This window comes from Physella acuta, unplaced genomic scaffold (assembly GCF_028476545.2).
Source record: "Physella acuta isolate Inbredline_101_S28 unplaced genomic scaffold, ASM2847654v3 ptg001180l, whole genome shotgun sequence".
NCBI classification, from domain to species: domain Eukaryota; kingdom Metazoa; phylum Mollusca; class Gastropoda; family Physidae; genus Physella; species Physella acuta.
The window spans coordinates 1-17,500 of record NW_026732697.1 but is presented as its reverse complement, the minus strand read 5'-3'; the positions used below and the strand labels follow the sequence as shown (position 1 = coordinate 17,500).

The window sequence follows — 17,500 nt, the reverse complement described above, 5'->3', positions numbered from 1 at the left end:
AATCTGGTAAAAGGCGTAGCTCAAGGCCGCGATGACCAGCCCTGTCCAGATTAGTTTAATCCACAGCTGTTTGCTGACCGCGGCCCTTTTGATGCCATGCATGGTGGTCATCTGGCCAAAGTCCTGGTATATCTCATTGATGAGGTTGATTTCGTGGAATTTGAACTTCGTCATGTTTTTTTGTTTTCCTTTAACTGTTTCTTAAGAGTAATAATAGACGAAAAACTTGTTCTCGATATACCTGTGATGGATTTAAAAACAAAGAAAACATGGTTAGATGTCAAATCCGGAAATTTTAGAAGAAATAAAGAAATATGTGTTTTATAATATAGATGTGTAGTAAACAAAATTTCTTAATAAAAACTAACAAAAATCAGATAAACTCCACCTGGAATTGTATTGTTGTTATAAAATTGAAGCACGACGCTTTAAGATATAACAATATTTAAGCAGTAACGCTTATTTAGTTAGAATATTTTGTGTTAAGCGTTTCTTGCCTTCCCCAACTTGAGTTGGGCACTCATTAGAGCTGGGTGAACCACAAGACCTCTGCTGTCGTCACGAACTCGGGAATCGAACTCTGGACTAGGGTTTGGTTCAGCAATCGTGTGGGACTCCACGACACCTTTTCAACAATTAAAGTTTCTACATAACGCGGTCTTGACATATTAAACTTGAACTCGGTAGATAGACCACACCAGATGTACCGTATGTTGTGAATGATGTCATGAGTGAAGATATGGAAACGATTCTAAAACTCTTCATGTTGTGCTGGTAAATTTCATAGAGATAGTCACATTTTCAATTTTTAAACCTGATATTTTTCAGTGGAGATTTTGTAAGTCTTAAGTAAAAGTAAAATCTGCGGTCAAACAGTGGAAATGTCTTTTATGTTTTGCCTAGGACAAAAGACGCATGCATTATTTTTTAAATTAAGGATTGACGAATCATTATTTAACATTAGGGAAACAGGGAACTTTTGAAAAGGCATGATACATCTGCCGATGCATCTAAAAGATACGCAAAGGTACCAATTTAAATGGTACCCAATTATGCATAGACTAGATGTGTATGCTTAATTGTTGTATTTCTAGAGTTTATAAATAAATAAATAAATATATATATATATGTATATATATATATATATATATATATATATATATATATATATATATATATATATATATATATGTTACGGTCAAAGCCCGAAGTCGGCCAATGCTAGGATTGGCCGGCCAATCCGCGCATTGGCCAATATCGCCTCCCATAGGTCGGTCAATGTCCGAAACTTTGCTTGATTTCGGCCTTTGGCCGGCCAATCCGCAGACTGGCCATGGCGGACCAGCCAAAGTCTGAAATAGCTCTTGATTTCGACCTTTGGCCGGCCAGTCCGCGGACTGGCCATGGTGGACCGGCCAAAGTCTTAATTAGAAGATCATCTGGCTAGGGACGACCGGCCAAAGTCCGAATTAGAAAATCATGAGCAGATTTTGGGTTTTTTAATGCCGTAAGGATCATGAAATTAAGTTTAAATTGATTATTAATTAAAGTAAATGACAGAAACATTCAAATTTTTTATTGTACTATAGTATCAATCAATCAATATTATCATTTGTTACAACAAGTTGAACTTTTATGGCATTTAGAATTACATAGCAGCTTGTTATTTTTACACTTGCAGCGATTTGTTGTGCACTTGGTTGTGCAATTGCAGCGAGTGTAGCCTTGGCCCCCAGTCAATGATTGTGAAGATGCGATGGTTCGTAGTGATTTTTCCTCAGTGCCAACTGACGACAATAAGAGCAGTTTTTCGTGAAGAATTGAAAACTCACTTCTAGCATACAGTTGTTTTAGAACACCATGTTCCGTTCCTAATTTGTAGAAACCGCCCTCGACTCTCATGACAATTGCAATCACGCTTCGGGGATCACTGTGACCTCTGTCAACATCTGGAACACGGATGCGTACATTGTCACCCACTTCACCATCTTTAAATTTTGTATTTGATGTTTTAAGCATCTTAGCACCTTGAATTTGCAAGCCAGTATGAGCTGCTGATCTGTGTTCCATGATGTCTTGTTTGTTGTGACACAATCTGCAGGTAATATTCCCTCCGTACCCTTTGGCTACTCCACAAATAGCATGGACATTGTTGCCACAGGATCCACAAGAATGAGCGGTACAAACAAGAGCTAAACAATACATTACTCACAATGAAACCGCACCCAGAATAATGAAAACGCGATCACAACTTAGTCTAGATAGAACATTGGCCAGGACATCCCGGCCAATGCGCGCATTGGCCGGCCAATGTACAAAATACGCTGTCAAGTTTAAGCACTTCGGACTTTGGCCAGTACGTCCCGGTCAGTGCGCGCATTGGCCGGCCAATGTACGAAATACGATCATAGTTCTAAGTTCTTCGGGCTTTGGCCAAGAGAGCCGGCCAATCCGCGCATTGGCCGGCCAATCCGGGGTTTGGCCGCACTTCGGGCTTTGACCGTAACATTATATATATATATATATATATATATATATATATATATATATATATATATATATATATATATATATATTATATGTAAAGGTTTGAGTTGAGGCGTTATGTATTGGTAAAACATCTGTACACGTCAAAAAGAGGTACTGCTATTGTAAATTTGAACAACTCCTCAAAAGCTGATGATGAAAACTGTAAGCGGACATGGCAAGGCAAACTGAACCTGTAAATTACACGTCTAGCTTAAAAAAAACATGTTCGAGGTGAGTGATTGTTGGACCTGCCCACAGTGTCTGTAGCTGACCCCCCACATCTTGTAGTACGTCTACAAGTACTTATATGTAGCACCAAACAAAACTTGCACAGGACTCTGACACTTTCCTGACGCTGCTGTGAGTTCTTGATTTTTTTAGAACCACAACGGTTTGGTTAAAAACTAAAGACTAGATATCAGTTCAAAATCGCAACATTTTCGCAATCGATGTTCTAGTTTGTTATATAAAGTGTATTAATCTCGAACTAATCAGTACTTGTGTACTGTGAATTATTTTATATTTTATTTTTAACTCAGAATAGAACCCGGGTGACATATAACTATTACAAAGATATTGCTGTATCAGCCCCGTCCCATTTTATTATTTATTGATGATAATTAATTCAAATTGTAATTTTATATAAAGTTTATCGGATACATGCACAATGTTCAAAATGTAATTTTTTTAAATTTTTATAAAAGTAGAATATAAGTTATGGCTCTTTATATATGCTTACACATTTTTGGATGTTTTAAATTATACATAGATGTACCTTTTAAAAACAACACCAAATACTGTGTATATTTGGCGCTAATTATCGCTTATCGTGTTAAAAAAAACTGTTTATATTTAAAAGATGCACAATTTCCAATAACGTAACTAATGTACTTACTTTTAAGCGCCGATCTAAACGGTTTTTACTGAAGTATCCATATTCGTTATTGAATGGCGCACAATAATCCAAAAAAAACGACTTTATCATGAACACTTAACATGATCATTACTAAACTACTCTAGGACATAGAGCCAGGACATAGAGCCAGGACATAGAGGCAGGACATAGAGGTAGGACATATAGGCCTGACTGTAACAAGGACATCCGGTTGTGTCAACAGAATCAGCCGAGGGTTGTATCCAAAGAATTGTCTATCCGCACAAGCAAGTCATGCTGTTTATTCAATGCGTTCGCAGTTTTCGCCCCGTGTCAGAAGAAGCGGGGTAGGGGAAATGAGGGTAGTTGGGGGATGGGGCCCTTAGATGAATGGTAAAGTATTAGTTCTCAAGATGTTGCGCCGTTACGACACATTGCTGGTGTAGTTTTTTAATTTGAGCGATGTTTTTTTTCAAAATTGTTACATTGACGAAGTTACCATTGTAAATCGGCGGTAGCAACTTGTGTTTTTTTAATCATATAATTTATTTATATATGATTTATTTAATTAAGATAAATCTCGATCAGATATTATACTTAACATATACAATTATTAAAAAAAAGGTTTAACGTTATAGAGAGCTTATCTGTTACCTAGAACTTAGTTTATAATTACTCTGATACTATATGCGATATCATTAGTGTTTCTTTCAAACTATTATTCTCCGAGGGAAGGGGGAGTATTTTTAACTTTCAGGGAGGGTGGGGGGACTAAATTTTCTGGGGAGGGGGTGGGCGAACACTGGTAAATTATATATTTTCTATAGAAATTCTATTTCCTTCGGAGTTGTGGGTGGGGCGGACCTTCCATGAAGAGATGCCTGGAAGAAACTGTAAATCATCAGGAAAAAAAAACAACTTAAATTTTAAAACAGTTTTTTGTCCACGTTTATATAAAGACAATCGCACATAGATTATCAAAACATAAAAACGTACATGGATCTTGAAATATTTAGTCATACTAAGATTATTCACAAAGTATTTTAACCCTGTCTCCGTTGTTTAGAAACATTTCTTTGATAAAAAGGCAAAGTCCAGTTTGGTCCATGGGACTAGTGAAGTAGATGTAACCTGTTTCTGTGACCTCTGAGAAAGAAAGGGTAGTGTTGTCAGCCTTTACTTACACTAACGTTAGTGAGGTACCAATTAGAGATGAGTCGACGTTATACGAACTTGAACCCGGATTCGAACTCGAGACTTTCGGGTTAGCAATCGTATGCTCTACCATTCAACCACACAGACACAGCTATGATAAAAGCTCATACTATATGGGCGAAAAATCGGTATTTAACAAATATTTACATAACTCAATGCAACATAGATCCTCTTGTTAGATTACAGTCCTCTCCCTGCATACAGAGAGCGAGTAAACTCTTTGTAGTAAACACAACATCACATTCAAGAATATATTTACATTCTATCCACCACACATTTCTCAACAACTTTAGGACCGCTGAGGACCGCGAATAAAAAACACGAATTTCGTCTCGCTATTAAGTTCGACCCTTTAGTAGAGGATCACGCTCCGCTGATTCTATCTGGTACGTTTAACCTCTTTCTGAAAGTCAGCCTTGAGACTCAGTGCTGGCCCGGTGACATTTTCCTGACCAAGCGGAACAGAGGGCAACATACAATACAAGGTGTGTGTGTGTGTGTCCCCACAGTATAAACAAACACTCACGCAAAACAAACTATATATATATATATATATATATATATATATATATATATATATATATATATATATATATATATATATAAAGATAGATAGATATAGACATATATAGATATGTAAAGATATATATCACTTATATAAATATATAAATAAATTGAATGAATTAAAGTAAAAAATTCATGTATATATATATATATATATATATATATATATATATATATATATATATATATATATATATATATGTGTATGTATAATATATATATATAATTATATATATTTATATATATATATAATTGTATATATATATAAGTATATATATATATGTGTGTGTGTGTATGTGTATATATATATATATATATATATATATATATATATATATATATATATATATATATATATATATATATATTGTTAATATTTTAGAGAGTGGGCGAGAGAAGAAAGAGAATGAATAGAGTACTGGAGGGTTAATAAAGAGCATACTTTAATGTCTCAAAACAGCCTGTAAGCTTACCACGCTTATATCATACAATCAAACCATTATAGCCTGGATTACCAGCTCTTACATACAATCCACTGTATTTTTGTATGCAGCCATTGTGTTTAGATTCAACTCGTGTATCACATTTTTTTCAGCTTTTTTAACTCTTCGGTGACACCCAAAGTATAAACAACAGACAGAAAAAAAACAGCAGTTTATTAGTTCATATGACGTTTTGGTTGAAGTCATTCCACCAAATTTTACTTGATAGTCAGTGTCACCCGCTGATGACGCTGAACTTATGGTAGAGAAACCAGTCACCGGATCAAAAAGATAACACGATGCTATGTCACTGTCGTCATGGTTGAATGAAAACATCAAATGGTATTTTTATTAGGTGGGTGTGTAGGCTACTAACTGAAATGGCATTCAGATCAACGATGCAGAATAAACTGTAGACCTAGACTGAAAACAAATTTGTTTTGAAATGCGTTTTTCCTCACACGCATTTTCCATAGGGGAAATGTATTTGTTGAACATGCGCAGTATAAGTCTGAAATGATTCTTAATATTTAACAATTGCCTTTTGGTTCGCGAAATGACCATTATTCAAATTCCGAATAAAAAGATAATATGCATATTTTGTATAGAGATTTATTTTCAGCTATGTTCAATTATTCTCTAAAATGCCTTGGTATTTTATTAATGTTGTGTTTCTTGCGTTAAAAAAAAATAATTGTATTTTCAAGACGTGGTTGATTGACATATAGGTAATGTCAAAGACCCTATGTATCGGTAATTAATGGAGGGGATATGGCATATATTATGAGGTGTGTTATGTCTTTAGAATGTTACATACTTTTTATGCAGTTATGGTGGGCTAAAGAATACATATTTGTTGTATTAGATAATATGTCGTAGATCTTCAATCTTTTTTTAATAATGTTAGTATTTTAGTGTATTTCAAATTTCCTAAAAAGTAACGAATCGCTACATTTTAACATATTAATTAAATGATAAAACATAACCAATTTCAGCCTGTAAGATAGTAAGGCGATAGTATGGTAAATGATATGTCTGTGTTATAATAACAAAAAATCAACATCTAAAACTCACCATATTTTGACTGACCTGACTTCACGAACAAGCAAATGTAATGTAGGACTTTTAAAATTGTCACGAAATAATCAGTGTACTATACTTCATAATGCAATTATAATTGTGTCGGTACTTATATTGTAGTCTGGTCAAGGCGCAGATATAAGTCTACTTCATTTGGTATTTCTTTTTGTTTACAAAATATTGTGTCAGGCGCCAACCTTAAGATGGTAGCATCCACCCCTGCATTGTCTTCTGGTCTTTCTGTCTTGTTTCATGTAGACGATGACGCCGACTGACTACAGTTTGTTTTTGGAAGATCGAACGGTCTCTGCATCGTAGATGGGGCTATCATAAACAATTGTAGTCCTTTGTTTGTGATGCTTGGACTGTTTTCTTTGGCAGCCTTATGATCAGTCGGCCTCTTGGTCTATCGGCCTTTTGTCCATGTTGACACATTTATAAACTGCTATACAAACACGGGCTACGGTGTTTGCAAAGCAGTATCAAGTTTGTTTTAGGTAAGGTGTAGTTTAGTTTTAACTCATTGGCATAAGATTAAAATAGTAAGCTTTAGATAAAGAATTATATTTAGTTTTAAATTTAGTTTTAATTAGTATTGGTTGGTGTTGACGTTCAATTCACTGTTCATTAGATGTTGTAAGTGTATCGAGAACACGTACTAATAAGACTTTAACTGTAGTGAGTTTTATTGTTTATGTTAGATCTGCTTTTGTTCTAGTATGGTTTATTTGTACATTGGTTATTGAGAAACATGCGTGTTTTAAAATGTTTTTATAGTTGTTTTTTTTTTGTTTTTTTTTTTGTGTTTTTTTTGCATAACATAGGTAGGCCTCAGGGGCGGAACTTCAGTGCCGCCAGATCCCGCAATGCGGGGAGGGGGGGGGGCACGCCATTTAGGGGCCCAGAGCCGACCATAATAAATTTTTATATAGAAAAAAAAAGTAAACTTTCTTTCATTTTTGACTTGATGGTTGTTTTGTAAAAAATTACCGTAGCTGCTGTTGGATTATCTTTATTCTATAGACACCACCTCCACGCTCTTGTATCTTCTTTTTCTCTTTGTTTTAAACCACTGTGAAAACCGAGTTTTTCTCCTACAATTAAACGTATCAAAGATAAGCAAATGTTCAAACCACTTCAATGACTTATTTCCCTTTTTTTAAAAATAGTCAAATAAGGGTGATCATAAGATTCTTTTAATAGATTTGTACTAAACAAATTAAAAAGCAATTACTTCTCTTAATTATTATTTTTATAAGTAATTACTAAAGAATGATATTGTATAAGAAGGAAGTGTATTGAAATGTATTAAATCAATAATATTTAAAACATAAATAATATAACTACAAAATAAAACATAAAAATAAACATAACACGAGACACCATTACTTACACAAAACTTTCATGTTTTATATTATTTTGACTGACAACACTCTATGAGTGCATCTATCAACAATTATTTAAAACTGAATTTCACGAAACACACTAATGCACTTACACCAGGGGTCGGCAACCTGCGGCTCGCGAGCCGCATGCGGCTCGCGAGCCGCATGCGGCTCTTTTGATATCAAGATGCGGCTCTTCAGCTCCTTGCACAAATACTAATAATCTTAATCAAAAAATAAAATATTTGAAATAAAAAAAATATTAGTGGCTCTTTAAAACCAGGGAAATTTTGAAAATTGTAATTTTTGGCTCTTCCGCTTCAAAAGGTTGCCGACCCCTGACTTACACACATGACTTGATGTTGATTTTTTTTAAATTGATGTTTTTTAAATTCCGAACAGGCCAGCAACGAGTATCCTCTGATTGTATATATATATATATATATGTATATATATGTATATATGTATATATATATATATATATATATATATATATATATATATATATATATATATATATATATATATATGGGGGAGGGGGCCTAAAACATTTTTTTGCGGGGTGGCCCTTTTTTTCTAGTTCCGCCACTGGTAGGCCTACTTAGATTATGATGAAGTTGTTTTGATGAAGGTAAGCTACTGAGATTTATATTGGTTGTACGTATTTTCCTTTAATTTTTCCTTTAAATTTCAGGTGATTTTGTGTTCTCGAATACACCGAGATTAGTTCTTGCGTTATGGTTTAAGCCCAACCAGCTTGTCAAGAATTGTTTCTGTTGAGCTGAAAAATTAAGTTTCGGTACATTTGTAAGTGATACGTGTGTTGGTTTTAAGTCGTTTTAAGTATAATTTAGGTTACTAGGTGGGGTGATGAATGCGAGCGTGCTTGTTTACAATTTGGGTACACCTCTATGGCTATTGTATGTGACCCCCTTTTCATCTTTGTCACAAAAATGTCGCCAGGCTAGAAATGACTCTCAAGGCATACACTCATAAAAAGGTTAAGTAGACGAGTGAGAATCAGTCGACCGTAACCGACTACTCTAAAAGTCAATCTATATATATAATTCTCTTCTGGGAGACGCTAGAAAACAAGCTGTAAACGCGCTCCCTACCACCCCCACCCCTACATGGTCTGGTGAGCTGTGGTTCACTATAAATGTTTACAAACAGAGCCGGGTTTAGTGACGACTATTAGGGGCAGATAATTTAGTTTGAAACGATTTTAAACGTGGGGGGGGGGGGGTAACTAAGTGGAGTTTACTTTAACGGAGGGGGGAGGAGGGTGGGAATGAGGGGGGGGGGGTTATTGTCCTTAACGAGCTACTTATAGTGTTTTAAAGAAATATTTTCAGTGGCAGCGTTGGTAGTGTCGAATTCACAAATTATGAATAACTGAAAAGTAGAAAAAAAAACAACTAAATAGCGGCGTATGATATGCCGCGGGTTGGCTCCTTGTTGTAATTTTGGGTACACCACCAATGCTATTGTATGTGACCCCCTTTTCATCTTTGTCACACAAAAGTCACATGGCTAGCACTGACTCTCAAGGCTGAAACTCAGAAACAGGTTAAGTGGACCAGTAAGAATCAGTAGACCGTGACAGTCTACTTTAAAAACCATTACATAAATGTTTCTAATAGTCGAACCTCGGTAACCAATCAAATTATTATATCTGATTATAGTTGTCTAACTTTTTGTATACACTACAAATCGTTTAGCGACGCTTAGTATCTATCTATATATATAATTCTCTTCTTCGAGCCGTTAGAAAACAAGCTGCAAACGCTCTCCCTACCTCCCCACCCCTACATGGTTTTAGTGAGCTGTGTTCACTCTAAATGTTTACAAGCAGAGCCAACGATTTTAAACGTAGGGGGGGGGGAGGAGGGGGGGGGGGGGGAGGGAAGGAAGGGGGGGGGTTATGGTCCTTAACGAGCTACTTATAGTGTTTTAAAGAAATATTTTCAGTGTCAGCGTTGGTACTGTCGAATTCACAAATTATGAATTATTGAAAATTAGAAACAACTAAATAGCGGCGTATGTTATGCCGCGGGCCGGCTCGTAGGTTTAATTTAAAAAAAAACAAAAAAAACAAATAGGCCTACTTATTTTTAACTTAAGATATAATTAAAAACCGAAAATCATCATCAAAATTTAATGTTACATTTTTTATTTTATTAAACTGTATAGCCTAGTTATGTAATACAAAATGTGTATTTAACACACTTCTGAAATAACAAACAAGAGAGTCAAGAAGAACTATCATATTTTCTCTTCAAAAATCGGTAAAACTTTTTTGTGATACACGGGTATATATTTACCATGAATTTATTTCCTTTTAATATCCCGATGCTTGTTATATTGGTTTTATATTGAGGACAGTTAAACTATGAGCTGACAGCCGCCCGTGTCATCAAACTATTATCAAATGTATTTCCTTGCGATTACGTAAGGTAAAATGCTAACTCAATAGAATTCGTTGTTTAAAAAGTTCTACAGGGAGACCTGTGTTAAAATATTTCATTTATGTACTTTCGTTTCATGGATATGAGACAACGGTTCTCACATTGCTTTGGTTTATACCAACTTTATAAAAGATTTTTTTTTCTTTTTTTTTCATTCAAGATTACAATGTAACAATTCTGCACACTTTTTTTCTTTAGTTAATGCTTTCGGAACATTATTTGATATCAATCTAATTTTATTTTATCCGAATATAATTAATTCTTCCCATATTTCTATGACTAGTTGCATTTGCTAAGCTGTTTTAACCACAGGCTCGAAATCGAGGACATCCGAAATTTCTAGATAAACATTGCTTTCATTGAATTGGAAAGTGTAAAATATGCATGTACACATTTTATGAACGTTTCTCAATATGAACAGGACCACTGCCAGGGATCAAGAACGGAGAACATACGATTCTGCGTTTCATGGTGACCTAGTCTTGGGGTCGGAATCACGCTTGACTGCACACGATGGGCTGTTTAACACGGCTTTCTTTAGCACGCGTTGGAACATCGTTTGAAACATTCACGTTCGTCCTAGGTCAACGCTCGATACTGTGTGGCTCCTCTATGTGGTACTTTGGCTGTGGCTCCCCTCTAGTGAACTAGGGCTATGGCTCCCCTATGTGGTGCTAGGCTGTGGCTCCCTTCTGTGGTGCTAGGGCTGTGGCTCCCCTCTGGTGCGCTAGGGCTAGGGCTCCCCTATGTGGTGCTAGGCTGTGTCTCCCTTCTGTGGTGCTAGGGCTGTGGCTCCCCTCTGTGGCGCTAGGGCTGTGGCTCCCCTCTGTGGCGCTACTGATGTGGCTCCCTTCTGTGGTGCTACTGCTGTGGCTCCCCTCTGTGGTGCTAGGGCTATGGCTCCCTTCTGTGGTGCTAGGGCTGTGGCTCCCCTCTGTGGTGCTACTGCTGTGGCTCCCCTCTGTGGTGCTAGGGCTGTGGCTCCCCTCTGTGGTGCTACTGCTGTGGCTCCCCTCTGTGGTGCTAGGGCTGTGGCTCCCCTCTGTGGCGCTAGGGCTGTGGCTCTTTTCTGTGGTGCTAAGGGCTATGGCTCCTCTTTACTTGGTCTGTGGCTCCACTCTTTATGTTAGTGTTATGGCTCCCCTCTTTTGAACTAGGACTGTGGCTCCCCTCTGTGGTGCGAAGGCTGTGGCTCCCCTCTTTGGTGCTAGGGCCGTGGCTCCACTCTACTAGGACTATGGCTCCTCTTTACTAGGGAAGTGGCACCCCTCTGGTGAACTAGGGCTCTGGCTCACATTTACTAGGGATGTGGCTCCCCTCTACTAGTGATGTGGCTCCCCTCTACTAAAGATGTGGCTCCCCTCTACTAAAGATGTGGCTCCCCTCTACTAGGGATGTGGCTCCCCTCTACTAGGACTGTGGCTACCCTCTACTAAAGATGTGGCTCCCCTCTACTAAAGATGTGGCTCCCCTCTACTTCGGCTGTGGCTCGGCTCTACTATGACTGTGGCTCGGCTCTACTAGGACTGTGGCTCCCCTCTACTATGGCTGTGGCTCCCCTCCGTTATACTAGTGTTGTGTCCCCAGCTAACGAGCCTTATTTGACATGTTTACGAAAACTGGAATCAACAACTATGTGATCTCTCTATCGAAAACGCTACCCCCCCCCCCCCTTCCCCATTTTCTGCAGAAGTGTGGGTTATAGTGCTACCTCATAAAACTAAGAACTCGTGATTACAATTGACGGGGGATAACCGTGAAAATGTTTTTACTCTTAGTCCTTAGAGTTATCTTACATTGTTTTTTTTTTAAATTTCACGCGGTAGTTTTCAGAATAACGCGTAGAAGGGGACTAACATGTTTAGAGATGTTTTTAGACTTAAGAATTTACCGTAATATAATGTATACAGACATATGAACTCTATCTGCCCAATGGATCGCTAGGTCTAAAGAGGAATCTTTGTTGTAGTGTTTCTTGACCTCGGCATATGATGTGATTTGTGATGATTTAGTCATCACTGTGCCCAGCCACCATTACTGTCCCTAGCATGAGTCATGTACCCATCATAGATGGGTGGACTCAGGGAATATCCACTGACTTGAACCCGAATTCGAATTCAAGCGCTCTACTGCAAGGCCACGCCGCTCTACAATACATATATTAAATCCACTAATTGTTTTAGAATTGACAGTTTTAAAAAGAAACAATTTTTTTCAAATGCAATAATTTAGCGATTGCTTGGGAGTATGGCAGATACAATCTAGTATGTTAAATCGGCAGGAAACAGCACATTATTGTAGTCAATAAATAAAATTAAAGCATGACATTTCATATTGTAAAAAAAATATTTATTCTACATAAAATAGCACTATCAATTATACTAAATAAACACAGCAGAGGCGTAGCGAGGGGGGGGGGGGGGGATGGCGGGTGATGGAGACACATGTCCCCGGGCGCCGACCTTAGGGGGCGCCAAAATGGGTTGGAAAAATAAATGGCAAGGTTGAGGGGGGTGCAAATCGAAAGCTTGAGGGGAGGGGGGGGGGGCAAATCGAAAGTTTGAAGGGGGATGCAAATCGAAAGCTTGAGGGGGGGGGGGGTGCAAATCGAAAGCTTGAGGGGGGGGTGCAAATTGAAAGTTTGTCCCCGGTTGCCGGGAAGGGTCGCTACGCCTCTGAAACACAGCCATGGTGGTATATCTAGAACAGAAACTACATTCTACAAACTGTCTCAAATTAAAGGGAAAATTAGAGGGAGACAAGCAGATTTGTGATAATACACTTTTCACGGTCTGCAGCTAAAAACACATTTTCAGATGCTAAAATCAGACTAAACTAAATTAAAATATGCTAAGTCGACTACATAAAAACATACGATCATTAAAAATTACATACTTCATACATAGATTTTTTTTAAAATTAATTCGGTGTATTAAAAAGTAATAACAGTTCGTAAAATGAGAACAATTCACCTGTAAAAAACATATTGTAAAATTTGTGTTTTTTGTAATGAATGCATACATATGTACTTATTTTAATATCTAAACAAAATAATGCAAAACATAAACGTTAAATCAAGAGTTATAGATTAACTTGAAGTTAAACAGCCTTTCTGAATATTTCCCTAGTAGTGTCGTTAATGTTTTGCTTATAAGAAAAATGTAGTGTGGTGTGGTATGGCGTGGTCTGCTGTCTTATTGTGTGGTGTGGTATGTTCGGGGATGGTGTGTTGTAGTTTAGAATTATATGTCGTGTGTACCATTGCAATGGTATTGCTATGTTAATATGTTAACGTATTTTTTTTCTCAGATAATATACTTTACTGTTCCTTTTATAAAACTTTAATATTGCTAAAGATTGTATATAAAATAAGTAGGTGTTAATTTCAAAAATAAAGTTGTAATTAGCAACAATACATAATATAAAAAGTATAAATTATGATTGTACTTGCAAGATGGTTTCTGTACATCACACGGTTCCATTCTATACTGAATTCCAAAACATACGTATCCTATACCATATATAATAATCCAATATTGAACAACTTAAATTATTTGATGTTAAGTAATTGTCGCCACAGAAATGAATAAAACATCGTTAGAAAGTTATGATCACAGAGCATCTTGGTCGAAACCATAATGTAATATAACGAAGCCTAGATTATAAACCTTGTTAGATATCCAGATATGTGGGAATCACGTTAGATATAAATGCTGGTTTTCGTAAAAAAAAAAACATCAAATAGACGTTTTTAAACAAGTGTTGATCCAGAAGGTAATGGTATATCAATTGTGTTGTTACATGGGTCTCTTTTTTTAGATTTCCTAAAGCTTTTATAATGAGTTTTGAAGAGATGGATCAGAACTTGCATTGTGAACTGGCAGACTTCTATGGCAGTAAGAACAGAGAACCCTAGCCATAATCCCAGTTGGCCGCCTATGTTGCCTAGGAGATTATTCCAATCGTACGTCGGTGATGTAGATATCACCTCGTATCGAAGTGTTTCGTAGTAAATCTCAAGTCTTAAGAAATTTTTACGTATATGTTCGTGGGGATGACTTGTCCAGTTGTAGACAGTATTTTTCTTCGCGAAAGTTTTGTTGACGAATTTGACGTACCGGTCCAAATGCCGGTCTGCCGGCCACACGGCAGTCGACACGGTTGTCTGATACAACTTTTGAGTACATGCCGGCAGACACATTTCCTCGCACCCTAGCTCATGTTTCTCAAACTTTTCTTGTACTGTATCCATGCAGTCAGCCATCGTCTTGTCGCATATTTGAAGAGATTTCGTGTTGTCCAAATCTAACCAGTCGTTGTAGTTGAGTACACGAACCATGTTGGCAAGGTCTAGGTCTATACATCGACAGGATTCGAAGATACGTTTCTGCAGACAAGTTCTTAGACAGGCGTCTTTTGTGTAGGTGTAGCCGAGCTGTTGGTACAGGTTTTTGATTTCGTTGGTGGCGTTGTCTGCGCTGATACAGTTGCCGTAAGGCTGTGGTAGCATGTAGATTTCTGACTGAAAAGACGAATGTTTACAATACAATGATCATATCAAACACTAATAGTGAATTGAGCCTCAAAATTCCAATACACTCACATAACAAAAGTTATTTTTTCATATACACACATTTAAAACATATCATTGCACACATTTCACATACACTATCTCTAGATAGCCACACCCTAATCCCATACACCAAGTCAGACATACAAGCAGGACTTAAATCTAAAGTAATTACCTCATCACCATATCACCATGCCAGATATACTTATGTAATATATAAATATCAATTACAAACCTTTTTAACTCCAATACTAGTAACATATCCCGGCGCTGCCAGGATGCCAGTGTTATCAGGGAAGACGATCTCAGAGCCAGAATGTAACAAGACCTTTATCCCTGCTTTTTCTGTTATTGGCAGGTACTCGTCCTGCTCGATGTCCAGTTCTAGGATCAGGCCATTTGCTGGTCCTGCTTTTTTAACATGCCTAAAAAAATGTAAATAGAAATTATATGAAAGGTTATTAAAACTTAATTAGCATGAGACCCAAACCCATCTGCCGAACGAATTGAAACTAAAACAAACATAAAAAAGTTTTAGAAAGAGCTGAAAAGAAATGGAAAAAATCATATCATAATGCAGAATGGAAGGATAATGTAAACGGCCCACGCTACACTGGGCATTGAAAATGATAGAGTAGGCCTACAAGAATTACCATGAAACTGATGGTTTCGCTGTCTTGTCGCCAAACGTGTAACAGTTTCCGTTGTTGATGAAGGTGTCCAGCTTAAAGTTGGTGGAGTCACAGGCATCCTGTGGTTAAAATAAATAAAAGAAATTCTTTTAAATTTAAAAAAGAAAGCATAGTTAATTAAGTTTTACACGGCTGAAAAAAAATTCAGGCATTAATGGGGTCATCCATAAATGACGTCACGCTTTTAAAACGATTTTTACCTCCCCCCTCCCCTCCGTCACATGTCGTCATAAAAAGCCTGACCACCACCCCTAAAATGAAGTCAAAATTGCTGTTGAATTTTTTCTTAAAACATAGATATTATATTTTTTCCAAAATCTTGTCTGAACTCAAGAGTATTTTCATCAATTCCTATTACAATTTATTAACAGTTTTCTAAAACGCGAAATAACGGCTAAAACTCGTTTTGTAAAATTCATTTTATAAAATGCAAAAGTGTGATGTCAAACTCTCTGAACCCCTCCCCCCCCTCTCATCACACACCGTCACAAAATTACATACCCCCCACTCCCCCTATGAGGGTGACGTCATTTATGGACGACCCCTAAGTGGTTAAGAAAAATTTCAATTATGACATTACAAATACATGAGTACAGTTGATGTGGATATATATATATATATATATATATATATATATATATATATATATATATATATATATATATATATATATATATATATATATATATCTGTAATTATACGTACTGAATCAAATGTGCATTGCGTCATCATATCAGACATTGCGTGACCCAGGCTTTGTTTGATTCCCCTGGGGTAATCATTGAGGGTCACACTCAGTTCCCTCATCTGTTGTGGGATGGTCAGGTCGTCCTACGATCGAAAATAAATATAGCCGACTCATAATTATTGTGTATCCATTTGATCTTTATACTAGCCGACCCGGCCAGGCCCTGCACTGGCCTCTGTGAAAAAACCTATCTTTAAAGGACCATGACATGTGTGTTTAGTAATCAGCATATACCCGGCATTACCCACCCTAACCACAACCGACCAAAACCAAAACACAAAAAACGCAAACATAACACAAACGCAAACACAAACCCAACCACAAACCTCGAAAACAAACACAAAGATAACACAAACACAAACGCAAACAAAAAAGAAAACGAAAACGAATACAAACCAAATCCAAACGCAAACACAAACCCAACCACAACCGCAAACCCAACCCAAATTCAAAGAAAAAACAAACGCAAGTATAAACGCCAAGTGGTCAAAGTCTAGCCCGGGGCCCAAAATTGTGCCATGCTGGGGCGCCGGCGGGACCGCCTGTTTCAGCTTAATAAACGACTATAGTACACCAACTTATTCATAGTCTTTTGCACTCACTTAAACGAACGTAGGCGCTATGGCGAACACGGGGGATGGCCCGGGGCGCCAAATTGAACTCTGCCGGGGGGCAATTTAGTGAACAATTATGATACCCCAAGCTTATTATCAAAAGGAAAGAAGAAAACATAGAGGACATTTAGGCGCTGGCTTCGTATCTGTAATTGATTTAAAACAAATAATTAGTAAACAGTACGTTCAGTGTATAAAATAAATAAAAGGCAGTATTTAAAATACCTACAACATTGCACTTGATCAATCCCCGCTAATTATGTAATTATTTTTCTCAGC

At 37.1% G+C, this 17,500-nt stretch overlaps 2 protein-coding genes across 2 annotated transcripts in view; both read right to left on the bottom strand.

Moving 5' to 3' along the window:
* Positions 1–3,691, bottom strand: part of LOC131956864 (amiloride-sensitive sodium channel subunit gamma) — an 8,793-nt gene extending 5,102 nt beyond the window's left edge. The window contains exons 1-2 of the mRNA XM_059321477.1: positions 3,425–3,691; positions 1–241 (exon numbers count right to left, since the gene is read on the bottom strand). The exon at positions 1–241 is cut by the window's left edge and continues 165 nt beyond it. Of these exons, the coding sequence (XP_059177460.1) occupies positions 1–174 (174 nt within the window). The 5' untranslated portion in view covers positions 175–241; positions 3,425–3,691. The remainder of the gene's footprint in view (positions 242–3,424) is intronic.
* A 10,647-nt stretch (positions 3,692–14,338) lies between these two features.
* Positions 14,339–16,666, bottom strand: LOC131956856 (degenerin del-1-like). Its single transcript, XM_059321468.1, has 4 exons — positions 16,565–16,666; positions 15,821–15,918; positions 15,403–15,592; positions 14,339–15,119 (listed from the first exon to the last, which is right to left on the bottom strand). The coding sequence occupies exons 1-4, from the start codon at positions 16,664–16,666 to the stop codon at positions 14,349–14,351; spliced, it is 1,161 nt and encodes a 386-aa protein (XP_059177451.1). The 3' UTR covers positions 14,339–14,348.
* Positions 16,667–17,500: the final 834 nt, after the last annotated feature.

Coding starts and splice junctions, on each gene's coding strand:
- LOC131956856 (XM_059321468.1), bottom strand. CDS start 16,666: ATGAGGGAACTGAGTGTGACCCTCAATGATTACCCCAGGGGAATCAAA. Junction 15,919..16,564: donor CGCAATGCACATTTGATTCA/GTACGTATAATT, acceptor TTTTAACCACAG/GATGCCTGTGACTCCACCAA. Junction 15,593..15,820: donor GCGAAACCATCAGTTTCATG/GTAATTCTTGTA, acceptor ACATTTTTTTAG/GCATGTTAAAAAAGCAGGAC.